At 43.0% G+C, this 27,767-nt stretch overlaps 1 protein-coding gene across 3 annotated transcripts in view; it reads right to left on the bottom strand.

Moving 5' to 3' along the window:
* The window catches only part of KLHL6 (kelch like family member 6), a 55,811-nt gene that overhangs the window by 4,046 nt on the left and 23,998 nt on the right, over positions 1 to 27,767 (bottom strand). For all 3 annotated transcript variants that reach the window (XR_003433524.1, XR_003433530.1, XM_027110753.1), the window contains exons 3-5: positions 12,456 to 12,905; positions 5,361 to 5,598; positions 474 to 676 (exon numbers count right to left, since the gene is read on the bottom strand). Coding sequence is in view for 1 of the 3 variants with exons in the window: in XM_027110753.1 (XP_026966554.1) it covers positions 474 to 676; positions 5,361 to 5,598; positions 12,456 to 12,905 (891 nt within the window). In the remaining 2 variants the exon portion in view is untranslated. The remainder of the gene's footprint in view (positions 1 to 473; positions 677 to 5,360; positions 5,599 to 12,455; positions 12,906 to 27,767) is intronic.

The raw sequence follows: 27,767 nt of genomic DNA, 5'->3' as shown, positions 1-27,767 counted from the left end.
CTAAAGTCTTGTTTGAAGGCACGCAAATGGTTCATCACTAATAGGTAAATAAATAAGGGCTGACTTCTAAATACTACCAAATGACCCTGGATTCAACAAACAGTGTAGTCAAGAGATCCTGGTATGCCCAGTGTGGAGAAGACAAGGGCAGATGGCATCGGAGGAGACAGAGACTCTAGGCCAAGACATGCAGACCAAGACAGGATCAAGCCTCCCGTCTACATCTGGGGTTCTGGCCAGGATAGGACAGGTACCCACATAGAGCTCCCCCACCTGGAAGGAAATCATTTCCGTGACCTGATCAGCAATGCTGACTCGATGGCTCCTATGAGGAGGGAAGCTCAGAGCCACTGAAAATGTTCTCAGTGGGAGCAGGGAGATCAGAAAGCCGTATACCTACATTGGCAGATACCAATTTTTTTTTTTAAGCTTTGAAGCAATAACACAGAGTTACTCATAGAAATAATCTATACCTCTGACCAGCAGTTGTGGAAGGGGTCATAGGTCTCCACATTGTTGATCCTCTGCAAGCCATCGAAACCTCCGATCACATAGACCTTGCCCCCGAGCACCACCATCTTATGCCTCCAGCGGCCTATGTTCAAATACTCAATTTGAATCCACTTGTTGATTGAAGAATTATATTTCCAAACATCATGCTGTGTTTCTTTGCCACCTAGGAGACATAGAGAGCATTTAAGAAACCACTGATATGTCAGAAATGCAGCTTCTCCCATAATTCCCCACTGGCCCAGAGTGTTAAATCCCCAGACGAGCACCAACCCCTGCCCCATCCCCCCAGACAAAAGAAATCATGAAGGTGCACGCAGTGTGGTTGCCAGGACAGAGCCTGCACAGGGTGACAGGGAGACACAGCGTAAGCCTGGGGTGGATCACGCACTGGGCTGTGCCCTGTGTCACCTCCGTGCTGTGAGAATTCAGAGAAGAGGAGGCTCCGTGAGCTAGGTCCAGAGAAGGCTTCAGGGGAGTAGCACCCAAGTCTGCCTAGGTGAGTGGGGACCAACAGGAGCCTGGACTCCCGTGTTTGTGAGGCTCAGGGGCAGGAAGTCAGGCAGGACAGGTAAAGTTGGACGATTGCAGGTGGGGATAGTAGGGCCTTGACCAGCGGGCAAATGAGAAACCAGCTTAAGTTCTCTGTTTGCTTATTTATTCAAACAAATACAAACCTGGGAAATCACCATGAAATCTTACAAAATTCTCTTGGTTCATAACTCTGATCTCTATAAAAACATAAGTGAGGTTTGTCCTTACTTTGAAACAACTTCTATTGGAACAGAATGAGATGCTCACCCCAGATCACCTGAGAGTGAGCTGCTAAAACATTTTTTCAAGACAATAGATAGAAAATATGCAATTCCGTTAGGGAGAGAGACCAGGACAAAGGAGAGCTGACTTTTCTGGTGACTTTAATAAAATATTTTAATGACTTTGTGTTTCCATTTCCCCATCAGCACAGAGTACTACCAACTACCTAAAACAAAGGATGTACCTTTCAGACTAAAATGTGCACCAGTGTGGAAATGAATATCATTAATGACGCTCTGTGTCACGGGTAAGTGTTTCTCAAGGGTGGAGCCCAGAAGTGGGATTCCTAGGTCAATGGTGTGCCCACCTTGAATTTTTACAGGTGCTACCAAAGAACCTTCCAAAGCTGTCCTGGTTGACTTTTCCCCATACCCCACCCACAGCGGATATTAGGAAGGTTTTTTTGGTTGGTTTGTTTTGTTTTACAGCCTGAGGGAGAAAAATGATGCCATAGTTTGGTTTCCCCTGGCTGCTAGGGAGACTGAGCTTCATCCTCTCCTGTTATCTTTTTGTTCATATGGTTTAACCATTCTGGGGGAGGGGTGCTGTATACCTCTTAGAGGTCTCTATTCAAAACACTGTGATATTGATCCCATTCAGGTAGTGTCCAAAATTATAAAATAACTATACACTTTCAAAGAAATGTATGCAAACTTTATTAAAAAGGGAAAAAAATGACAATTTTTTTTACTTCAGGATGTAAAAGAAGACCTGATTAACTGGGCAGGCATGTCATGTGCACAGATGATAAGACAGGTTATTGCAAAGATGTCAACCCTCCCCAAGTTAACCTATATATTAGGTGCCTTCAGGGCTTTTCATGGATTTCAGGACATGAAGTGACCATTCTAAGCTTCATTTGGAAGAGTAGATTTGGGAACATTTCTAAGAAACTTTTGAAAAAGAAGAAGGAATGAGAGAGCTCTCCCTAGCAAATATCAAAATATACTAAAAAGCTGTGATAATAAAAATAATGTGCTACTAGTATAAGACAAACGGATCAAATAAAAACAAGGTACAGAAACAGACTAAAAGATATAGAGATTATTAAATAAATGGCATTAGAACAATTGGCTATCTGTTTAGAGAAAAATTTAGATCCCTATTTCACATTATACTTAAAATTTAAATGTAAATGCTATAGAAGTAACTGGAGAATATATAGGAGAAGATGTTAATGATCTTGGGGTGGGGAGGGGTTTTCTAAGCATGACAAGAAACCTAGAACATATAGAAAAGAAAGTTACTATATAAAATATAAATCAAAGTTAAAAGACAACCCCACTGTCTGGGAGAAAGTGTTTGTAATACAAATAGCAAAGGAGATATAATAAGAACTCCAAAAAATTAATAAGGAAAAGACAACCAATAGAAAAACAAAGGGTAGGAACAGATCATTTTTAAAAAACAGATACGTTTAGCTAATAAATATATGAAAATATATTCAACCTCATTAACGATCTAAGAGTGTAAATTTACACAATCAAGTCTATTAAAAATGTAATTGATAATAAAAAATGTTAACAAGGATGTAGAAAATGGGCACTGACATTCATCATTGGTTGAACTGTAAATTGGTACAAACTTTCTGGAGGACAATTTAGCAATATCTACAAAAACTCTAAATTTACACATCTTATGACCACTTCCAGGAATCTCTCCATATATCAGCGCAAGTTCATAAATATATATGTATGAAAATGCCTATTGCGGTATTTTTTTCAGTGGGAAAATAAAAGCTGAAAAAAATTATGGTTCATTCATTCCATAGACAGCCCTGAAGCTGGTGAAATGAGCAGTAATAACAGTCCTCGCAGTAATGATAAATGACGACTAACACTGCTGAGCTCTCCCCACGTGCTTGGGATTGTGCTGTACTTTACATGTATTACATTGCTTAACACATGTAGTAGATCAATTATACCAACATGTAATGATGTCCAGAACAGATTGTTTGTTGAGTACACATTTCTGTTGATTTAGTACAACAAGTATGCTTTCATGTATCGCCTGTATCATTTTTATTTTTTTAACATTTTTATTGGAGTATAATTGATTTACAATGGTGTGTTAGTTTCTGCTTTATAACAAAGTGAATCAGCTATACATATGCATATATTCCCATATCTCCTCCCTCTTGCGTCTCCCTCCCTCCCACCCTCCCTATCCCACCCCTCTAGGTGGTCACAAAGCACCGAGCTGATCTCCCTGTGCTATGCCGCTGCTTCCCACTAGCTATCTATTTTACGTTTGGTAGTGTATATATGTCCGTGCCACTCTCTCACTTCGTCCCAGCTTACCCTTCCCCCTCCCCGTGTCCTCAAGTCCATTCTTTAGTAGGTCTGTGTCTTTATTCCCATCTTTCCCCTAGGTTCTTCATGACCTTTTTTTTTTTTTTTAGATTCCATATATATGTGTTAGCAGCCTGTATCATTTTTTAAAAGACAACAACAAATTGAAGACGGACAAAAGACAAGTTGTAGAATAAAACACTATGTGTAGTGTATGTGGCAAAGACTGACCATGATTACCAAACCTGCCTTTTCCTCCTGGGCACACGGCTAAACTACATTTCCCAGCCCCACTGCATGGGGAGCGGGGGTGCAGGGAGGGCATGTGGCTGGTTCTTGCCAATAGAATGTGAGCAGAACTGATGCCTCATGTCCAGGCCGAGGCTGTTGTGAGCTGGTGTGTCTTTTCAACTTGTTGGGTTTCTCTCTCTTCCCGAAATGCATCAAGCTTGAAGGTCACGTCTGGAAACAGCCTCATCATGAGATGGAAGGAGCCTAGGTCCCTGAATGACTGAGTGGAGCAGGTGCTCTCCCCCAACCCACACATACTTCTCTGGTGATTCATTGAGAGTCAGGGTTTGTTACAGCAGCTGGCATTACTTACTCTAAGACAATATAAAACCATTTTTGTAAAAAAAAAAAAATTAAAACATGTAGGATTGTGATGGCACAGAGAAGCTACCATATTTTACTTTACACTCCCTGTATTGCTTAAATCTTCTACAACAATTAAAAAATGTTTCTGTAAGACAAAAGAAAGCTAAACCCTAGTCTGTGGTATTAATAGACTCAAAGAAGAACTGACCTGCCCTTTATCTTGGAGGAGACCAGCTCTGGAAATAAGCTCTTTCCAAAACAAGTTCAGATTAAAGAAAACCTCCAAGAGAAGGGAAGGGATGTTTGTCTTTTCCCTTGGTGCTGCAAGAAGAGCTAGGTGGCTTTTAATGTCATGGGAGAGCATGAGACTCAGAGAACATGGATTGGAATCCTGCCTGACACTTACCAGTGTGTGACTTTAGGTAAGTTCCATACTTTTCTGAGCCTCGGTTTTCTCCATTTGTAATCCGGAGATTAAAATCACCTACCTTATAGAGTTGATGTGAGAGGCAATAATTAATTGCTACCAAAGAGTAAATTCATCTACTATGCTGTAAAGATGGTAGAGATTACATCATTTAATTAATATTTATTGAGCATTTACTATGGCCAGACACAGCGCTAGGTATTGGGAATACAGTGTTGATTCATGGAATTTAAGGACTAATGGGAAACAGGCATAGAGCAGTTAAAAACAATTAAGCAAACAACTTAGAAGTAAGAAATGAAAAAGTACTGGATGCTATTGGAGCATCTAAAAGTAAGACCTAATAAACTTGAGGGGAGAGGTCAGATTTGGGGGGAAGAGCAGATATTTTTATCCATTACTGTATTCCCAGTGGCTAGCTCAGTGTCCTATGCCTATAGCAGACACCGAATAAACTCTAGTACCACTTTCCTTCTTCCTTTTCCATGAAGGAAGTCCTATCTGCCTGCTCCTCCAGTTCCTACTACAATACTGCTCAAGGATTAGGGTTCACTCTCCATGATAAGACCATCTGAGTGCCCGGTTTCCATATCCTGACCCAGTTAGTGCTAGATCAGTGCCATCCACAGTAATTCTTCTGGGATGGTTGCCTGTCTCTCACTCAGGAAAACATGTAGTGCCTTGGGGGCTGGCTTTGGCATCACATGGCTTCTGCTTACCTGAGATGTAGACCTCATTTTTTAATGTCACGCATGCAAACTCCACCCACTTCTTATTCTCACTGTCCAGCTCGTGCTCTGTCATGGGGAGCTTGGCCACCTCCAGGCGGCTGCGCCTCAGGGGATCCAGGCAGGTTACCTCCGCCACAAACCGTTCATCCTTCGTGCAGCCACCGATGATCATGAACACCTCAGACTGGAACTCATGCATCCTGGGCTTGGTGCGCTCCGAAATGATCTGGAAAATCAATGGGAGTACAAAAAGGCAGAATGGTACAGTGGTTCAGAGCTCAGGCTGTGGAGCCAGAGGAGCAGAGCCCAATTCCCAACTCTGCCACCATAGGACCATGTGACTTCACCTCCTTGGGCCTCAGGTTTTTCTTCTGTATAATGGAAATTTTAGTGGTAACAACCTCATAGGTTTGTCATGAGGATTAAATGAGATAATATATTTAGTGTGCTTGGCCCAGGGCCTGATGTATAGTAGGTACTCAATAAAGGTTATCGGTTGTAGATTTTGCTACTTTTTAAGAAGTTCAGGTCTGTCTACCATCAAATGCACTTTCCTGCCTCTTCCCTCTTGCTTGGTCAGAAGCACTGAATCCTGGAATTTCATTTCTGGCCACCTTCCACTCCCCCCTGGTTTCAGTTTCTTGATGATATCCCAGACTTTGCTCGCTACCAGGCCTTTTCTGGAAGAGAAGTCCTGAGGGCACATAAGAGCATCCAGAGACTTAGGAGAAAAGAACCAAAAGGGAGCAAGGATGTGTCCAAGGAGGTTTGGGGACTGGGTCCCAACATCAAGCATATGACCCTTCAGAGCCTTGAACAAGCAAAGAAATCCATACCACAGATATCTGAACCCAGCTGAAAGAGCAGAGGTTTGGAGTCAAATACACCAGAGTTCCATCCTGGTTCCACCACCGATGGCCATGTGACCTTGGAGAAGCAACACAATCTCTGTAAATTCCTGTGATCATTCCTATGCTACCATGCCACTGTGAGCATTCATGAGGTTGTGATGTAGAGAGCTGAGCAGAGCACCTGGCACACGCATGGCCCTCCACAGCTAGTCACGGCAGTAGGAGTGGTGGGAGATGTCATATTGATGTAATTAATGAAAAGGGAGAGCTGCCCTCCTCCTGGTTCCAGCCATCCCTGGGCTTGATGGGGAAGGTTCTACAGGGGTACTGATGGGAGACAGAGAGGCGGCAGCACCTATTTCCCACGTGGCCAAAGCAGCTACTCTTTCCTACAAGGTTCAGCTGACCTAATATGGATTATGGAACTTCAATCTTGCCCACAGATGGTGACAAACAGTTTACCTGAGTCCACAAGTGGTGAATCCAATCAATAGTCACATGTAATCAGATCAGCCAACACCCAACCTCTACTTTCCCAGAAGAGACTTTGTTTTTCTGTGCCAATAGTCAGATACAGTAAATGCTGCATCCTCAGTTATTGAGGCCAGACCATGGCCATCAAGTATGTGGCAGGACTCTCCTTTATGGGTCAGCAGAAAGGAGTGGAGGTGTGTGGCAGTTTAAATCCTGGGCAATGGGCTGAGACCGAGGGCACTGACAGTGGAAAGGCCGGCTGGGATAAGGGTGGAAGGGGTGGTCCCGAGAACTTGGAGGCACTGTGAGAATACCAAGCTGGTAGGAGAGGAATGAGCAATGAGTTGGCACCACAGACAAACTTGGCCGATCTGAGATTTCTCCCTCCAGCCTCTAAACCTTCCTTCCCACAGCTGAGGGACAACCTCTAGCACCAATCGGGTCCTCTTGCAGGGAGGATTTAGGGATTATAGGGCAATGCTTAGAGGACAGCACTAGCTTCTCAGAACTGGTTCCCTGTGACCCTTACTCTGGTTCTGAGAGCCAAGCCTCAGCCTCCTCTCTGAAGCGCCCCCCCCCCCCCATCTTATTCACAGTGTCTGCTCTCCTGCATCAACAGCCTGCTGACTAGCAGGGGACCAAACCAGCCATGATCTTACTCCTGACTCCCAGGGCTGGCATCCCGGTCCTGAGTCCTGGCCTGTGGAAGACTCTGCTCCCACTGACTGAAGCCTGCATTCCTGCCTGCTGTCTGCATCTCCCCATAATATCTGTCCTCGATTGCCCACACTACCTTCCCAACCACTTACCCTGTAAGCCACTTGACATTGTTTTCAATGTCATTTTGTTCTTTCCTCCAGGAAGCCATTCTTGCCTTTCCACACCTGTTCCCACAGTCCTGAATTTCCCTATCACAGCGCTTTTCACCCTCATGTAATTTATTCTAATGTCCCTGATGGCAGGGATAGCCCTTTTCTCCAATGGATCCTCAGCACCAAGAACAGTGCCTGTGGGTTTCCATAAATGCTGGCTGAATGAATGAATGAATGAATGGGCAAGTTAGTTAACCCAGGACCTGATAAAGACTTTTTTTTCCAGTCTAGATCATTGTGGTAACCAGCTTCCACAATGGCCCCCAGCAATCCCCACCTCCTGGCATTTACGTCCTATGTTGTTCCCTCCACATTGTTCCTGGGTTGATCTCTATGCCAATAGAATACAGTAGTGTTGGTATACCACTTCTGAAATTAGGTTATGAAGGCACTACAGCTTCCATCTTGACAGCTCTCTCAGTCCTTCTTGGGTCATTTGCTCTAAAGAAAGACAGCTGCAATGGAGAAGCCCAAGTAGCAAGAAGCTGAGGCTTCCAGCCAACAGCCAGCAAGGAAGTGACTTCTGTCAACAATCCTGCAAGGGAACTTGCAAGTGGATCCTCCAGCCCTCTTTGAGCTTTGAGATGACTAACTGCAGCCCCAGCCAACAGATTGACTGCAACTTCAGAAGAGACCCTGCGCCAGAATCACCCAGCTGCATCACTCCCAGATTCCTGCAAACTGTGAGATAATAAATGTTTGTTGTTTGAAACAGCTGTTTGGGGATAATTTGTTGCACAGCAATAGATAACTAATACAATCATCTAGTTGATGGGACTGGCTGGGTATTGAGACCTGCCTTGTAACTCAGAACCACAGGACTGCCAGATGGTGGCACCATTACCAAATTGTAAGTTCAGCTACGTTTTGCAAAATATTAACCCCAAAGGCATGACAAACGCCAATCTGAAGTCAGAGATGGGCAAGTTTGTTGCAGACACACGGAAGTAAGTGTTTGCCAAAGAATCACACGCAACCATCAGGCCTACACAGTTTATTTTCAGATTGTTAGAAGTAGAGCAAAAACGTTTCCCCTTACTGACTACTCGTTGTCCAAAGAACCTATCTGAGAGCACCAAACAGAAGTGACCAAACTGCTTGGATAAAGCTCCTCAGGGTGAGCTTCTGCCCCGCTGCCCTCAGGAGTAGGTCCTCCTGACAGCACACATATCAGAGCAGCCTTTGGTATAGATCAAGTTGGTCCCTGGAGACTCAGGAGGCAATGAAATGAAGGGGTAACTTTCTCTGCCCCAAAAGACCTCTCCCAAGGAAGGTACCAGCTACTACTCCTAAATCAAATGTAAGTTGACATTTGCTTTTAGGGTTCTAAAACTTCCTTCTGTTACCACCTCCATGAGCTCAGAGGAGGGACAAGGTTAAAATGGAGAGATAATGATAGGACGAGCAGGGTTAAAGTTTGGGAAAGGAAGGTTAGGAGGAGAAATGTGTTCACAGAGTATCCTCCAGGCTTACACTAGTGTCATTAGGAATAAAGCCAAGATCACACAAGCAGCGAGAAGGCTGGGAGTTTCAGGGAATCAACTAGCAATGAGACACAACTCAGAGATCACAATGTTTGGTTGGTTCAGTTACCTAGACTATAAAATGAGGATGAGAAAAAGGCCTGAGCAGGATTTGGGACAATAAGGCAGAAAAAAACTAGGAGACAATGAAAAGAGAGATTTTAGCCTCAGAGAAAGAAAATGCTTGATTGTGGGAGATAGAGTACCATAAAGAACTGAGTGAGAATAGGAACAGTCTTTATTTCTGGGGCACTTAACATATGCCAGACACTGTGCTAGCACATCTCATTCATTATCTTATTTCATTCTCAGAACAATTCTATCAGTTGGTAGATATTGTTTTCCCCATGTTACAAGGACTGAGCCTTACAGCAGCTAAGTAGCTTGCCCAAGGTCACACTGTAGGTAAATTGTGCAGTCAAGATTAAAGCCCAGATCTGCCTGACCGGGAGCTCAAGTTCTTGACATTTTCTAGTTATCAGAATTCTCTCTCCTCCTATGTCCAAAGCTTATAATCCCACTCCCCCATCCCCACCCCATTGCACATACAAAAGGCAGAGCAGATATTTCATAGCAGCAGTTTTGCAGAAGACATAGTAGGGACATTTTATATAAGAGGAAAGCCTTTATCACCTGCATTTCAGGGAGTTAGGAAATGGGAAGCAGAAACGAAAATAGCAAGAATGTTGAAAGTACAGTTGATCAAGACCCTATACTTTGGGTTTTTTTTTTTTAGTTTTTAAAAAAATTTATTTATTTTATTTTATTTACTTTTGGCTGTGTTGGGTCTTTGTTGCTGTGCGTGGGCTTTCTCCAGTTGCGTCGAGCAGAGGCTACTCTTTGTTGCGGTGCGCAGGCTTCTCATTGCGGTGGCTTCTCTTGTTGCGGAGCACAAGCTCTAGATGCGCGGGCTTCAGTTGTTGTGGCTCGCGGGCTCAGTAGATGCGGCGCATGGGCTTAGTTGCTCCACGGCATGTGGGATCTTCCCGGACCAGGGCTCGAACCCATGTCCCCTGCATTGGCAGGTGGATTCTTAACCACTGCGCCACCAGAGAAGCCCCAAGATTGTACTTTAAATACTGAACTGAGAGCAGTTGCAGAGATTGATCTTGTCTTCAGGAATATGAGGGCTTTCCCAGTGCTGAGCCAACTGCCAGTGACCCACATATCCAGCATAGGACCCTTGTGGTTATCTGGTCTTCCTCTATCAGTCTGCTTATCACCCTTCATTTGCTTAGTGTCCTGTCTTCTCTGAAAGACCATAAGTTTAGAAAGGTAGAGACTGTTTTGTGGTGCTTGGTGCCATGTCTGGCATATAGTTGGTGTTCAGGATTTATTTGTGAAGAATGAAAGTACAGCATATGAAATTATAACACTAATGGCAATATTAGAAAAAAAAATCTCAAATTAGTGACCTTTATTTCTACCCTAAAAAACTAGAAAAGGAAGAGAAAATTCAACCTGAAGTAAGCAGAAGAAAGTAGTCAAGATTAAGGTACAAATAAATGGAATAGAAAATGTAAAGACTGTAGAGAAAGTCAAGTGAAACCAGAAGCTGGTTCTTTGAGAAAATCAATGAAATTGATAAACCTCTAACCAGACTGATCAGGAGAAAAAAGGAGACACAAATTACCAATATCTGGAATGAGAGCTATAACATCACTACAGATTCTACAGATATTAAAAAGGATAATAAGGGACTACTGTGAACAACTTTATGCCAATAAATTCAGCAAATTCTATGAAATGGAAAATTCTTTGAAGTATACAAACTACCAAAGCTCATTCTAGAAGAAATAGATAATGTGAATAGCCTCCTGTATCTATATAGCTATTAAAGAAATACAATTTGTAGTTTGAAGTTTAAAACCTTCTCACATACACAAAAAATTCCTTCTGGTTCTGATAGCATCACTGATAAATTCTACCAAATATTTAAGGATGTGTTTGCAGAGTGAATAAGTGACAATGGATCTGAGGACAACACAGAACTAGAAAAGGACAGACAGAAAAGAAGGGGCTCCCAAGGGGCCTCTGAAAGACAATTCCTAAACTATTTTGGCTAATATTTCTACCAATGGCCCAATGAAGAAGGCTTGGTAGCCAACCTCAGAACCATTGTATAGTGGTATACACGTGTGGCTGTTCATGTGTACAAACGTAACAAACTGCCCCTCTATCGTTACTTAATGATTATTTTGTTCCTCCCCACTAAGCCTATTCTTGTCTTTATAAAGTTCTGAATATAATATTTCTTCAGGAATTGTTAAGGAGAACCAGGTAGATACAAATGATATGTTTATTCACTATCTTGGTACGCATTTACTCATTCAACAAACATTAACCAATCCCTTGCTATATACCAAGGACTCTCCTAAGGTCTGGATGAAAAGTCCAATAAGACATATTTCCTACCATAACAACCTCCCTGTCTAGAGATATTTACAGATGAGGAATTCAACGGTTGACATGCAGTGGTTGGTGCTATGACAGAGCAATGCTCCAGTGCTATGAGACTGACAGAGGCCTCTGGAGAAGGTGATGCTTAAACTGAGTTTTGAAGCTGGAGCAGAAGTTAACTAGATGAAGAAGAGGAAAAAGTCATTTGAGCCGCACCTGCATTAGCCTGAAGGCTGAAAAAGCGTGTCCGCTTTGGGGAATTACAAGCAGTACACTCAGACTGTAGCAGGAGAGAGAGGTTGCAGATGACACTAGAGCAGCGAGCAAGAGACCAGGCTCAGAGAGTTTAGGCAGAAGTGTGGGCTTTATCCTGAAAGTGGTGGGGAGCCAGTGAAGAGGCTAAGCCCAGGAGTGAAATGATTAGGCTTGAGTTTTAGATCACCCAGCTGATGAATGAATTGCAGGGCGGCCAGATTGGGGGCAGAAAGCTGAGTTTTGAGGAATTCTCAGAGGTTCAGGAAGGAAATAATGAGAGTCTGAACCTAGGTAATGTCAGGGGAGATATAAGAGTCTCAAGGTTTCCCCAGAGTGGACAAACTGGGAAAGCAGCAGCCCTGTGGAATGGCGACTGGACAGGGCACACTCCCTTCATGTGTGTGTCTCCCCCACCAAACTCCCGCCCTTACACAACCGGAAAGGGGAAAGATGTGCCAGCCATGGTGCTGGGTGATTTCCAGATCTCACCTAATTCTCTCAGTAGCTGTCTACCATGTAGTATTATCGGCATTTTACAGATCAGAGATCCAGGGCTTCTGGAACTGCCTGACTCAAACTATAAACATCTACAGCATCTACTTCTTGATGCCCTAATGATTTGTGAGCCAGTCTCACCTGTATCTCTGGGAGGTCTGCTAATTCCTTCACTTCGCTGGTTATATACGGCATCTCTCATCATCAACTCACCTCATTGCCAGAAAGGTGGTACATCCTGGCTTCCTGTAGCAGCGGGAAGACCTCTGGGCATTGTCTGATGAGAGGATCCGCTTCCACCATCTCCACAAAGTACCATGGGTCCAGAAGTGGCAAGCGCACGTTCTCCAGGACATAGGGGAGCAAGCAGAGTCGTTCTGACTGTTTGTGCCTGACCCAGCTCATCACAGTCTCAAACACCTGAGACTCTTCTGTCACATAAAGGTCATCGCTCTTCAAGATGTGGTACAGGGTATCCACAGGAAGTTCAAGGAACTCTTCGGAGTTCAGGATCTGCACAAAGTTCTGGATGATGTAACTTTGAACCTGCTTCTTTAGACTGTCCAAGGAATGTGTGTCTGCCAGCCTCAGTATTCCAACACAGTTTTCTGGGTTCAAGGCTTCTGTGAGGAAGCTCGCACAGGCATCCACCATCCGCAGGAACTAAGAGAACAGAAGGGCAGCAAATCAGGCCAGAAAATGACTAGTCCACAAGGAGGTTTATCAGTGAGTTGTGTGTAGTAGCAAAAATTTAGAAACAACCTTAGTAACCCAAAGTAGAGGACTAGCTAAATAAATGAAAATATATTCATATTTTTGACAGCTGTATGGTCATTAAGAAAGCATGTTGTAGAAGAATAGTAAATGACATGGAAAATGTTCATAAGGTATTGAGTTGAAAAATCCATTCACTGAATCTTGATCAAGTGTCTAGATTTAATCAGCAACTTACAGGAAACATAGGGGAAAGAGGAACATGTTAAATGACACCACGTGAATACAATTAGCAAAACCCAGACTGTGGGAAACGCTACAGAGCAACCAGTTGGGTTTCTTCAACAAATACATCAAAAGGGGAAAGAGGAAAAGGGGGGTGGGGCAGCGAGGGAGAGCCGGAGCACAAAAAGAGATTTAAGAGATATATCAACCTACTACAAAGTATGCAGCTTATTTGGATCCCTGACTTAAACAAAATTTTAGAAGAGAAATGTTTACAGTGACCAACATTTGGTGATATGAGGCAATTATTATTAATTGTAAGTGTGGTAACCGTGTTGTGGTTTTGCTTAAAGAAAACTCATCTTTTGGAGCTATATACTGAAATATTTTCAGGTGAAATGAGAAGGCACTTCACAAAATCATACATACATTATGATCCTCTTTTTATAAAGAAAAATATATATTGAATATAGGCATAAAAAAAGACTGAAGGATATAAACCCAAATATTAACAGTTGTTAATCTCTGTGTATCAGGTATCTTGGGACAAATTATGCTGCAGTAACAAACAACCCTCAAATCTCACGGGCTCACAACAATAAATGTTATTTCTCACTCACATTACAGGGCTCACAGGGCTTCAGTCCAAGACCAAGGATGATGGAAAAGCTCTTGACATGCCAGTTTTGTGACAGAAGGAGAAAAAAGATGGCAAACTACACAAAGGCTCTTAAAACTTTTGCTGAGAGGTGGCACATGCCATTTCCACTCACACTTAACTGGCCAGAGTAAGTCACGGGGCAAAATTTGTTGTCAAGGCAACAATAATCCTCCCACAGAAACAGTCCCATAGGAATAGATGGAATATACTGTATAAATAATACAAGGCACCACACTCTGTAATAACACTATGAGATTTTTTTTTCTTTTTTTTCCTTTTTTCTTTTATTTATTTATTTGGCCGAGCAGTGCAGCATGTGGGATCTCAGTTCCCCGACCAGGGATTGAATCTGTGCCCCCTTCATTGGAATCATGGAGTCTTAACCACTGGACTGCCAGGGAAGTTCCGAGATTTTTTTTTCTTATTTTGTTTATTTATATACTTTTTAAATCTTCTAAAATGAATAAGTAACACTTTTGTAATAAAAAATTAATTTGTAAAATTGGCTTCCATGACGTATTTTTAAATTATCATCATCTTCATAAGAATATGAGTCCCATATGCGTATATAGCACTTTACAACTTACAAAGCCCTTTTGTATTCATCATATTATTTAATACTCATTTTACAGATGAGATGTCTCAAATGCACCTGTCCATTCTATTTGCTGCTCTCTGGAGCTCAGCTTTGAAAGAGTTTAACTTCCTACCTTCCCTCCTTGTCCACTGGGCCCTTTAGAGGGTCAAGTTGTCAATGTTCTTGGTTTGATCAGTTAGAAGAAGGATGGAAAGAGGGAGGCTGAGGGGACAGGGCCTGTTGGGGAGGGGTGGTCTGAAGACGGGGCCTACTGAGAGTACAGATGGGCAGGCCTGACCAAGTGGGAGGGTGCAGCCTGCAGAGGAGAAACTCTAATGACAGGAGCTGGGGGTGGTAGGGTTATGGGTCCTGAAGGGAGGGGACAGGACTGGTCTGAGGGTGGACCATATTGACTTAGGCTTTGTTCTTCACTCCAGAGCATTCTAGGGGGCACACGTCCCTAATATGGGGGGATCAATCCCAATTGCAAAATATTATCTTACCCTGTCAGACCACACTTTTCAATTGTCAATTCAGAAAACACTGACCTGATGGTCAATGTTGCAGAACGCCTAAATTCTGCTTCAGACCACCCTGTGAGCTGGCCCCAACGGCCTGCAGATCTGCTCCTCGCATGAGCAACTGAGGAAACAGTTGAGACTGAGAAATCTAACACCTGTTTAGTTGTTTGCAGATTTTCAGTTCAAAGAGTAAAAATATAAAACCGAGACCAAGGCTCGCTGAGCCCTCAGAAGCTGTAACCAGAGCCCTCTGCGGCTCTGCCCACAGAGACATCATGAGGGCTGAAAGGGAACTCACTTAGACGGCAGCCTCCAGAGCAGAATGGCAGGTACGCCTTGCCAGCATTTGCCTGAGAAAAAGATGATATGAAAATCAAAGAGATTTTCTAAATATGTAGTCTGGCCCTGGGAGGCCCCCTAAGAACCTGGTAACAAGGTTGCCTCTGGGAAGTGGAACTGGTGGGCGGAGTGAGGGTAGACAGGGAGAATTACTTCTCACTGTTTACCTTTTTGTACCCCAATTGGGTGCCATGTGGAGGAATTATCTATTTAAAATAAATGACATTTCTCACAAGTACAGAAAATACTAGAAGGGAATACATCAAAATGCTAATAGTGGTTATTTCAATAGAGTTTTGTAGATAAAGTTATTACAGTAATTTGTTTTTTAGACCTTGCTGTACAGACCAAGTTTTCTACCCTGAGCATGAAGTTGCTTTTAAAATCAGGAAAAAATAAAATAAATACTTTCTTGTGATTTTCAAGTACACAATGAGAAAATAAAATAAAATGTAAAAAAAAAAAAAGTGCACATACTAGGAGCCAGCCTAACCAGCTCATTTAACACAACAGCACTATAAAGTAGATATTTATTATCACTGCTGTTTTATAGATGAGGAACAGATTCAGAGAAGTGAGGTAATTTCCTCAGAGACTTACAATGAGAGGCAGAGCTAAAATTTGAAATAATCTTTCTCAGTCCAAAAATGCATGTTTTTACATTATTTCAAGTTGCCTCCGGTCAAATAGTGTGTGCACAGGACAAGGGCTTCGCAGATGCCGAGGGTCATTTGCACACTTCACTGGAAAACTCAGATGGTCTGATCTGTCCAGACCGAGGAAGGCCTGGCTGATAAGATGCCAGTTGCTACCCCTGTGTGATAAACACCAATGAGCAAAGAAGGGAACAAGGAAGGAGAATAGAATCAAATACCAAAGCTCCCACGTGTGAACAACAGTGACCCAGACGTGTCTCTCCCCACTCAGAAACCATTCGTCCACCTGTTCTTTTCCCTAATATGTATTGAACATTATTAGATCATAGGCCCTCAACCAGGGCTGGGGGTACAGAGGGGAGCAGAAAGAGACACAGTGCCTGTGCTCATCTGAGAAGGTAGACCGGTGCAGGAGGCAAGCAGGAATCAAATAATCACATGGAATGTGTAGAGTTACAGCTAGGATAAACACTATGTAACAGTTCAGTGATTCCACTGCCTGGACTGAGAAAGTCCACTCCTACCCCTCAAGCTGTGCCCAGTGGGGCTCTAAGTCAGCACTGGGACTCTCCCTGATGGAGTCACACCTGTCTACTCACCTTCTCCAAATAGCCCTAAGCTCACCTGTCACAGTGCCTTTCTATGCTCACACCATTTCCTCAGCCAGGACTACCTTTGTCCCTCATTACTACCTGCTAAAATCCTGCTTTCCTCACCCAAGCAAGTCTGACTCTGGGACCCCACTTTTAAAGAAAGGACTCAGGATAGCTTATCCTAATTGCAACTGAGAACTCCCCTTTTAAGTATACCTCAAAAGGAAGGAAGAGTTGAGTACCATGGCCATCACTCTATCTACAGGGCTGTCTCCTTCATTCAGAGTTGTTAGATCTGGGACCAACGGATGCTCCAGAGAGTTTATGAACCCCTACATTGTATGCAAACATTTGTTTGCACATGTGACATTTTTCTGGGAATTGTGTTTGCAGGAGACACTGGGTGGCTCTCTGGTATCCATCCACCCAGAGGACAAAGCCAATACAAGAGGGAGAGCCAACCTGTAGGACCAGAAAGACACAGAGCCAGAGTCTTAATCAGACTGTGCTTTGAGCCTTCCCTGCCTCTGGACATTTAAAATTCTGGGTCGATACTTGGTTAAGAAGGAAGAAGGAGAATGGAAGAGAAGGGAAGGGAAAAGAAGTGGAGAAATCCTACCTATTCATGAAGTTCTTTCTGAAAAGCCATTTCCTCCTTCATGGTTTCTTCAATTGCCCAATATGGAATCAATTCCTCCCTCCTCTGGGCTCTACTAGGCAACTCACTTGCCCCTCTAGCAGAACACTGTACTGCCTTGTACTATGGTCAAGTATCTCAAGGGCAGGTTCTAGGTCATCCGTGTGTTTTTATTTCCAGGAGCACCTAGCACAAACTCTGGCAAAAGGAGAGAAAGAAGGGAAGGAGAGAGAGAGAAAGAAAATATTTTTCAGATACCCAGTAGGTACCAAGATCTGTACTAGACAATTTCCCGTCCATTATTTTGTTTAATGAATAAATTTTATTTTTTAATGAATATATTTTAAGTAGGTATTAATATTGCCATTTGTACAGAGGAGGAAATAGAGAATTCAGAGTTGAGTGTGTTGCCCAAGGTCACACAGCTGGTAGGTGGTAGAAGTGATACTGGAGATCACCTGGCTAATTTTTCTCACTGAGCATCACCTTGCCTTTGTGACTGTTGCATTGTTGAGCTAACAAAATTCCAGGAGAGTCTGAAGAGGCCTTATAAGGAGAAGGGTGAGTGGGGGTTCTCCAAGTTGCCTACATTTCCTCTAAAATATGCTTCAAAAACATTTTTGAGTGCGAGGGTTGTGTAGGGCAGCATCATGGGATACCAACCAATGGCTGGGAAACTGCTGATGTGCAGGGCAGTCATGGGGACAAGAACTTGTTCTCTTTAAAAATATCTGGTTTTGGGCTTCCCTGGTGGCGCAGTGGTTGGGAGTCTGCCTGCCGGTGCAGGGGACGCGGGTTCGTGCTCCGTTACGGGAAGATCCCACATGCCGCAGAGCGGCTGCGCCCGTGACCCATGGCCGCTGAGCCTACGCGTCCGGAGCCTGTTGCTCCGCAACGGGAGAGACCACAGCAGTGAGAGGCCCGCGTATCGCAAAAAAAAAAAAAAAAAAACAAACAAACCTGGTTTTGCTTCTTCATATTTAAGATTATTTAGGACTTTAGGATAAGTTTTCTGTCTCAGCCTGTTCCAATGACACATGAACTTGTTTATTAAAGCTGAGTGATGATAGATAATGGCAACAGTCAACTTCCTATCTGGGAGAACATGTGAGTAAAAATTTACACCCAGGCACCTGACTCTAACAGGGAGACTAAAAATACAATGAAAGAAACCACTTGAAACATGGCTGCAGTTCCCATGAGAAATGTCTGCCTCAAAGAGAGTGCACCCCTCCCTCCCCATCTCTACTGCCCCTCTTCTGCTTCCCTTTATGCTCTCCAAAACCAGGCGTCCTAAAGAACTTCACCACTGTAATTCCACATCTCACTAGAGGTTCCTTCCACTCCAGAATAACTGAAGTACTATTTTGGTCCAAATCAGGAATTCCATTGACCATAGTCCCTACGTGGCCTTGGAGTTCTTGCAAAGGGTCTATAAAGACATTGATATTCTTACCTTCAAGTCCCAACAAATCAGTATATGTGAAGAGTGTGTTAGCTGTTGATGAGATGAATAAAATTCAAATTTATCTGAGAGTGTTTCTGAATTCATTGTGAACTTTTGTCACTATTTTTGTCTTCCCAGACAATAGATACTAAACGTAAAGCCATTCTTTTGTGAGGTCTGTATTGGTATTAAAGAGGGGTCTTCATACAAATTGTAAATTACCACTGATCCTAATCTTCCACCTTTGCCTCTCCCTCCCTCTCAAGCCAGACACCCGCCTCTGACTCTGTGGGAATACACTCTCCCACCCCTCGGATGGCCTCTGCTCCCTCCAGACTTTCAGTCCTTTCTCTAGACTTGACTGAAAGGTCTGCTAGTTCCTGTCCCTGTATAGGAAGCTATACAGGGTGGGCAGGAAAGGAAGGAGCTAAGACCTGCAAAAGGCCCACTCACTAAGGGGGGCAGGTGCTGGGGGACTGGGGCACTTAGAGGTACACCTACCTCAGAAGTGGAATCAGAGGGAAAGGGGAGGGGCAGTGCCCAAGGGTGTGGCAAGTTTGGTAGAGACTCAGGCAACAGACAGCCCCTGAGTTCCCGGAGGACATAGCGGGGGCCCCAACAGGCTAGCAGGGTGCAACAGGGGATATATGTGGGCTACACTAAGATTTAAGGGGATACATGTGGGTCACACTAAGATTCAAGGGACAAGTCACAGCTGCGGCTTAGTGACTCAGCCCAGGGAGAGGGTGAAGGCCAGGGAGGGACATCATTGTAAGGACTAAATAGAATGATTGTGTCTGGGACGTGGTTGAGGCTCAGGATGTTGGGGAGTTGAGTATGTGTGCATGTGTGTGTGTGCGTGGGTGTGGACACGTGTGTAGGGCACAGAAGAAAGTACCTAAGCAGGAGCCAAGTCCTGAGAAGCAGGTCTATGAATGCAGACAGCTACAATAGGTGGGGTAGCAGGTAGAGAAGGTGAAACCTTAAGTCTTTGCTTACAAGTTCCTTCTGCCTGGAATACGCTTCTCCAAACTCAACTGCCACTTGTTGAAATCCTACCCATTCTATGAAGTCCACCTCCTTCAGAGCCAGAAATTTCTCAATTTCTACATTCTACCTTGGGGTCTGGAAGCTCATTGGGAATCCTCGTTTTTGAGGCTTCAAGGGTAGTAAATGGAGGCAGGTACAGGAGCCAGAAGTTCTGGGCTTAGACCCCAGATCAAAGCTCCACCACTTGATGAGCTGGACTCTCTCTGAGCCACAGTCTCCTCATCTGGAAAGTGTTGGGAATAATAAACCCACCTTACAGGCTCATTAGGAGGGTATTACCTGGCTTGCTCACTCTCAGAAATACTGTCAATATCAAATGGGATCATGTAGGGGAAAGAACATGATAAATTGCTACTTAAATGTGATCTATATTTACAATTTTTATCTTTATTTCCCCCTGATAGCGTCTCACAAAGTGCCTTGAACGTAGCAGATACTCAGTACTTTGTGGTAGTTAGGTAGCAGAAAAAGTCAGAATCTGGTAGCAACGTGGATTGTATTACAGCTAAAACCCCACATCCCACTTCCTTATTCCATGATCTATAAACAGCAACTAGGGCATTCCAGGCTTACTTACTCAGGGAAGGATGAAAGGGTAGATGAAAGAAGACAATTTTGGCTTTTGTGTTTCTAAATACACTTTTAGAACTTACACTAGAAAAATAGTTTTGAAATACCGATTAGTGGTAATAACTGGGCCCTTTGACCTTCAAAATCTAGAATCCTAAAGAGTGTGTGCAAAAGTTTATGCCAAAACAGTAGAAATAGGAGAATGGATGATAATATAAGAGTCAGCTTTTCCCACACTGGAGGAAATAACAATTCTCAGGCCTGAAAGAGAGAGGAGAAACGGGGAGTCTAGTAATGGAGTGAGAAGCAGGTGTGGGTCCCTGGGAGGATCCCTCTGTCTCAATGCAGGCCAGAACTCCAGAGTAAGGGGGATGCTGGAAGCCCTTAGAGGCTGTGGATATGAGAACAAAAGAACATGTACCCTGACTGCCGAGATGAAATCAGAAAAGCAGAAGGCCAGTAGAGCAGCAGCAGAAGAGAAACTGCAGTGTGTTGTTTCTAGACAAAGCGGGCCTAGGGCAGTTGCTCCGAGCTCTCTACAGCTCCTGATCGGCACAGGAGAGGAAATGGATGCTTCTTGTGTTGCCCCTGAGAGGGACATGGAAATACTGAGAGGATTGGCAGGCCTGAAGAGGCCCTGAAAACAGGACAGAGAAAATGCAAAATGACCAGCAAGGACTGATGGCCAGAACCAGGTGGGACTGGCGACTTTCAGTTGATGCCAGTGGGGAAGGGGCTGATGATCAAGAGACAGACCGATGGGAATGTAGACGCTCCAGGAGGTGCCAGCATGGACCCATGATGCGAATGACCACGGTGAGCCTGAGCCAGATGCCCCTTTCTACAATGTTCTGGCACTGTGTAAATGCACCCTGCAACTATATAAGCAGCCCAAATCCTGAACTGATAAGGCTCTCCTGAAGTGGGTTGTCATTAAGTTGCCTACAGCTTCTGCCACTGGTAGAATGGGAAGCTCAGAATAGAGATTAAGTTCGATGTTAGAAAAATGATAGGTTTAGAAAGACAAATACCATATGATATCACTTACATGTGGGATCTAAAAAAATGATACAAATGACCTTATTTACAAAACAAAAATAGATTCATAGACATAGAAAACAAACTTATGGTTACCAAAGGGGATGGGGGGTGTGGGGAGAGATAAGTTAGGAGTTTGGGATTAACATATACACACTTCTATATATAAAATAGGTAATCAACAAGGACCTACTGTCTAGCACAGGGAACTATACTCAATATCTTGGAATAACCTATAATGGAAAAGAATCTGAAAAAGAATATATATATATATATATATATATACACATATATATGTATAACTGAATCACTTTGCTGTACACTTGAAACTAACACACTATAAATTAACTGTATTTCAATAATAAATTAAAAAACACAAAAAAAGAAAAAGAATAGGTTAATTCACACTTTTTTTTTTGGCATACCTGAGTTTGTAGCCTAAGATTTAGACCCCTATACTAATTGGAATTCAAGAACAATACAAAATTTAAAAACAGGCAAAATTAATCCATGGTGGCATGGCTAGAGTAGTAGTTACCCCTGGGGAGGTACTTCCTGGGGAGGGCATGAGGGAGCATTTTGAGATGCCAGGAATGCTCTAGAGCTTGATCTGGGTGGTAGTTACAAGGTTCTATACCTATATAAGAAAAATCATCAAGCTGTACACTTAGGATATGCACATTTTACTGAACGTAAGTTATGCCTAAAAATTTAAAAGAGCAAACATTGAGATCAAACACAGAAATGCAAAGTTAAGAGAGATGCTCTGTGGGCAGCAGCAGGCTCACTGGGGAGACACCTGGTAACCCCAAGTGTCCAAGATTCCCCAGAGGGAGTTGGGTGAAAGGGTTTGCAGCTGTGCTGGTCACAGAGCAACATACTAAAGGCCCCAGCTGCCTTCAGGATCATGGCTTGTTTCAGGCCTCGCTCTGAGGGGTGGATACAGTGTGTGTGGTGAAGAACACACAGGCTATGCACAGGAGTTAACTCAGGCTCCTCCTTCTCATTAGCCGTGAAACCCTGAGCATTTCCTTAGCATTGTTGAATCTTATTTCCCTCGTCTATAAATTGGGGGTAAAAATACCTACCTCATTTTAAATGAGATAATACAGGCAAAATAGTTGTTCTGAAATACTCTGAAAATGGCAACCGTTACTGTCCTGTAGACCCAGGAAATTAACCCTGATTTCTTAACACTCACAGTAGCCACACAGTATCACTGATTGACAAGGGGAATGTGTGGGAGAGGGTGCATCAGACAGTAAACGGGTTGATTTTATCTGGATGGTGGTAAAGAAAGCGTTGGGTTGGTTTTCTTGCCTAGATCAACCGGCTATTCTGATGTTGAGTAGACATCATCTGTGGGTCCCTGTCAATAAGAACAGAAATTCATCTGTACCTTACAGTAACGGGACCTACTTTTACCTAGGTGCCTGGCTCTTAGTAGGTGCTTAAAAATGAACAAGTATCAGTATTAGCCTGTGGAATACTTCCTCCTCTACTAGCTCATGGCATTTCCAAGAGCCAGAATTGGGCTTCTTAGTGTCCTGTTATAGGAGGTCAGGCAAATTTTGATGGCATCTTGAGCAGGTCCTCATATTCAGCTGGTGATGAACCAGAGCACCACATATTCACTGGCTCAACATGGTACATTTATGTACCATGTTCCAAGTACTGGGAAGCCAAGACGCCAACCCAGGCTATCAAGTCAGCCACTGACCACATGGCTCCCTCATCATACAGGTCTCACCAGCATCCATCCTGTCATTAGCAAAAGATACAACAGGAAAATAAGCAATGCCAGGACTTTCACCAAAGTCCCCTCAGACTGCCACCATGATGAAAGTTACATCACCTCCCCATGGGGTGCTGTGAAGACACCACATGGGTCTTCTCAGGCTCGGCCCAGGTGATCAGGCTGCCACTCCGACATCCCTCTTTCTTTCCTCACTTCAGCCGTAGGGACTCAGCCTGACCTCCTTTTTCATCCAAGCCCCTTCTAACCAGCTGCTCTGTATCTCGGGGATCCTTCCATCTAAGACTAAATGCAGGATGAGTATGGTCTCCCTGACCTCACATCTTCTTGCTGCCCTGAAGATAAGCTCACAAGCCCTTATTCTTTCATGAGGTTTTAATAATAAAAATGAAACTAACAGATAAGGCAAACTTCCCCAAACAAACATGGCAAAGTCCTCCAAGATTAAAAAATTGCCCAAGTTTTTATAGTCATGGTCCCTGATCTGTAGTTTCTGACCACCTGGCTTATGTAGAGCTCAGAAGCCTAGAAGTCCAGTCAAGGCAAGGGAGGGACATTTGCTTCTCTGGAGCCTCCACTGGATGACAAGCATCTTAAAATCCCTGCCTCACATGTGAACAGGTTACTTGGGCCTTTTCTCTTAGGTGCTTCTCTTACTTTTACCTTCCCCCAAAACTACTTAGAGAAAATATGTTCCTCACCAAAACTGGCTACTAAATTATAGCCAGGTTACTGCAAATCTCCTCAAGTGGGCAGATCATGCAGTACCTAACACACCCAAAGTTCCCTCCAAAGAAACCGTCTGGCCCTATGCCATACCTCACTGGACCAATGGGCCCTTGACCTAAGGGCAATCAGTGTTAACAGGCTAGCCACTCGTGAAGTGGCCTCACGTGAAAACTCTTTTCAAAGAGCCATAGTGGTGATTGGCTTGGTCAACTGAATTCTCCCTTCTGCCTTTCTGGACTGGGAAATCCTGAGAGAGAAGCAATCAGTGTTTAACAGGAAGAGATTAAGAGGAGGCCTGAGAAGAGAAGCAGAAAATGAGAGAGCAGCTGAGCCACATCAAAGGTGTGAAAATTAAGAAAGCTTTACTACTGGATGTCACAGGGAAACCAAGATAATCTGATTCCCGCTGATTTCAGTTCCACAAAGGAGGTATTGGCTTCTGTGGAGGTTCTAAAATGACAAAATAAAATGCCAACTCTGGCACACTTTCCCTGAAAGGCAGGTATTATTGTCATCCTAATTTTACAAATGAGAAAGCTGAGTTTCAGAAAATTTAAGTAACTTGTCCACAGCTACACAGCAAATAAGTGACTGAACGGGGATATAAACCCAGGTTCTGCCTGACTCCAAAGCCCATGTTCTTTCTGTTCCACCACCCTGCCTTATAAGAGACCATTACAGATAACTGTATATGTTTGACATCTAGAGAGACCCCAACGATATTATCCAGCATTGAAAAGAACAAGACAGGGCTTCCCTGGTGGCGCAGTAGTTGAGAGTCCGCCTGCCGATGCAGGGGACACAGGTTCGTGCCCCTGTCCGGGAGGATCCCACATGCTGCGGAGCGGCTGGGCCCGTGAGCCATGGCCGCTGAGCCTGCGCGTCCAGAGCCTGTTGCTCCGCAACGGGAGAGGCCACAACAGTGAGAGGCCCGCGTACCGCAAAAAAAAAAAAAAAAAAAGAAAAGAAAAGAACAGGACAGCTCTACACATGCTGACCTGTAACAACCTCCAAAACTTATCGTGAAGCTAAATAAAGCAAGACATCAAAATAGAGTGTTTACTGTGCCAACATTTGTGTTTAAAAAATGGAGGCAATGAGTGAGTGATAGATGCACATATACACTGTACGTGCATAGAACAGGAAGGACAGCAGGACAGGAAAAAGGAAGCTAAGAGTGAAGATGGCAAATGTTTCACTGTGTCTCCTTATATTTCTGAATTTAGAACGGGCATATGTCTTATCCATCCAAAAGAGTAAATAATATTTTTAAACCACAGAGTGATTTCAACAACCTATAAACATCTGTCCCTTATGGTGCCTTCAGGCATGAAAATATTCCCAGTTTTCTATGTCTGAGACTTCAAAGCAAGTAGTCCAGAAACAATATCAGTCAGAAAGCGAGTTAAACAGATGTCCAAAAGCTCACAGTACTCTTCTCTTATTTTCATAAGAATTAACACTCACAGGAAAATGAATAAAATAGCTTCAGAGAGAAACTATTTTTTTCCAAGAAGGTAAATAAGATTTGGAAAATTTTGAGGTGAGGGATTACCAGAATAGGAGAATCAACAATAAACAAAGCTTGCTGTAGTTCTATCCTGTCTCCATCTTCCTCTTCAATCCCTCTCATTAAAGCTCATTAAACTCTCCACTGAAGCTCACCACTTGGAGAAAATGAAAAGAAGAAGACGACGGAGAAGACAAAACTTTATGCCAAAATAATCTCCAGGTATATTAAAGATTTAGGTATCAAATCTGTAGATGTAAAAAGATTAAATGAACTTATAAGTGAGTAAGTACACAATCAAGCAATGGGGAAGGTCTTTCTAAAAAGGCAAACCAAAGGCAAAAACCATCAAGGAAATGATCAATAAACCTGACTAAATACTAGTTTTAAGCTTTGTACATTAAAAAACTATAACTAACAATTATGAGTCATATTACCAATGGAAAATATTTGCAACAGTATTAAAAAGATTAGAATCTTTACTATCTAAACGGTTTTTATAGGTCTCTTGAAAAATCACCCAAAACTGAAAGGAGAACAAGAAACAGAAACACAAACTCCATCCACAATGAAACCAAGAGACATCAGTAACCCCAAACCACACAATATAAAGACTGGTAAGTGACTTTGCTGAGAGGACAGAGGTCACACTAAGTTTTTCCCTCAGAATCCAAAAAAGTAGGAATATTAAAGTCCCCCCAAACCAGGAAGACCAGGGTAGGTGGGAGCTGACAGCAGGGAGTTGGTTTAAGAAGTTAAGCCTCTTGGTTCTCCTCCTTACTTCTTGCAGTCTAACAACTCCCACTTCCACTGGAAAAGACGATTTATCCTGTGGAGAAACAGACCGGAAAGGTTCTGGACTCAGGGACACCAGAAACTGAAGAAGACACATGAGGACATCTTACTTAAACTACAGGGGTTAAGCAAAGATTTGCACACACACCTACACCTACGTAACCGGTCCAGAATACATGCAGTTGACTTATAACCCCCGGCAAAAGACTGAATGATCTTTATCTGGAGAAACTGAATGGCCCTAGGAAAAGTTCAGCAACTACTGACATTTAAGGAACCCAAATAAAAAAACTGGCAGGCCACCTGATAACCCTAGTAAAACTCTCTAGTCTGCTCACTTCCCATTCTACTCCATGTGCACTGAGTTGAACCTAGTATATTACGGCCTCAGTATAAAATATGACTGGATAGCAAGGGTATTTGAAGAAACCCTCTGTAGTAGCTGAATGGTGGCTCCCCAAAATATATGTCAACGTCTTAATCCCAAGAATCTGTGACCGTTACCTTATATGGCAAAAGAGTAAATATTACTTTACATGGCACGAGGCATGACTAGGTCAAGTAGCATGAGAGGAGAAGCTTACCTGGTGGGCCCTACATGCAATCACATATATCTTTATAAAACACAGACACACAGGACACACAGAAGAGGAGGAGACAAGGTGACATGACTGCAGAGATTGGAGTGGAGTGAAGAGATGTCAAAAAGCCACCAGAAACTGGAAGAGGGCAAAGAACAGGTTCTCCGTTAGAGTCTCCACAGGGAGTATGGCCCTGCTGACACTTTGATTTTGGACTTCCGTCCTCCAGAACTGTGACAGAATAAATTTCTGTTGCTTTAAGCCACGCAGTTTGTGGTAATTTGTTATGGTAACAGTCCTAGGAAACTGATACGCCCTCTAAGATGAAAGTTGGAGACCTAAGCAAACACACAGAGTAAAGGAACTCAAAAGAAAGAGAAGGCAGAAGAAAACTTCAAACATATTATAATAGTCTCCAAGAAATAAGAATAGGAATCTATTAAAATAAATAGCAAGGATACAGTGGCAGAAATTAAAAACTCACAGAAGAGTTGAAATATACAGTTGAGGAAATCTCCTAGAAAGTAGAACAGAAAGGTCATTAGGAAAGAAAAGACAAGAAAAAAATTAAATTCAGAAGGTGTGACACTTAACTAATAATAGTTCCAGAGCACAGAATAGATAAAAGAGTTGGAAGAAAAGCATCAAAGAGAAAATACAAGAAAAGTTCCCAGAATTGAAAGACATGAATCTCCCAATAGAAGAAACGAATATAATAAGTGAAAAAAGACCCACAGCAATTGTAAGTGCTGTTGCAGACATGAATCTATTGACATAAAAAAAAAATGATGATATACAATATGGATGAAATAGATGAAAAAACACGTGTCCAGTGGTAACCTATTCTTACAAAATATGTACATAATAGATAACAATATAGAGCACTGCCTTCAAAATGTCAAAGAAAATTATTTTCAACCTTGAATTTTATACCCAGGCAAAATATCAATCAAATATGAAGGGAAAACAAAAATATTTTTAGACATTTAAGTCTCAAAAAATTTCTCTCTTAAACACTCTTTCATTGTAAGATATTAAAGATTGTGATCCATAAAAAAGTGGGAATATACAAGAAAGAAGATATGGGATCCAGGAAGAGAAAATCCAACTTAGAAATGAGGTAAAA

Source organism: Aethalodelphis obliquidens, unplaced genomic scaffold (assembly GCF_003676395.1).
Source record: "Aethalodelphis obliquidens isolate GAN/ISIS:26980383/991018 unplaced genomic scaffold, ASM367639v1 scaffold1, whole genome shotgun sequence".
NCBI classification, from domain to species: domain Eukaryota; kingdom Metazoa; phylum Chordata; class Mammalia; order Artiodactyla; family Delphinidae; genus Aethalodelphis; species Aethalodelphis obliquidens.
Note: the sequence above shows the minus strand (reverse complement) of the source record. Positions and strands in the feature narration are given on the sequence as shown.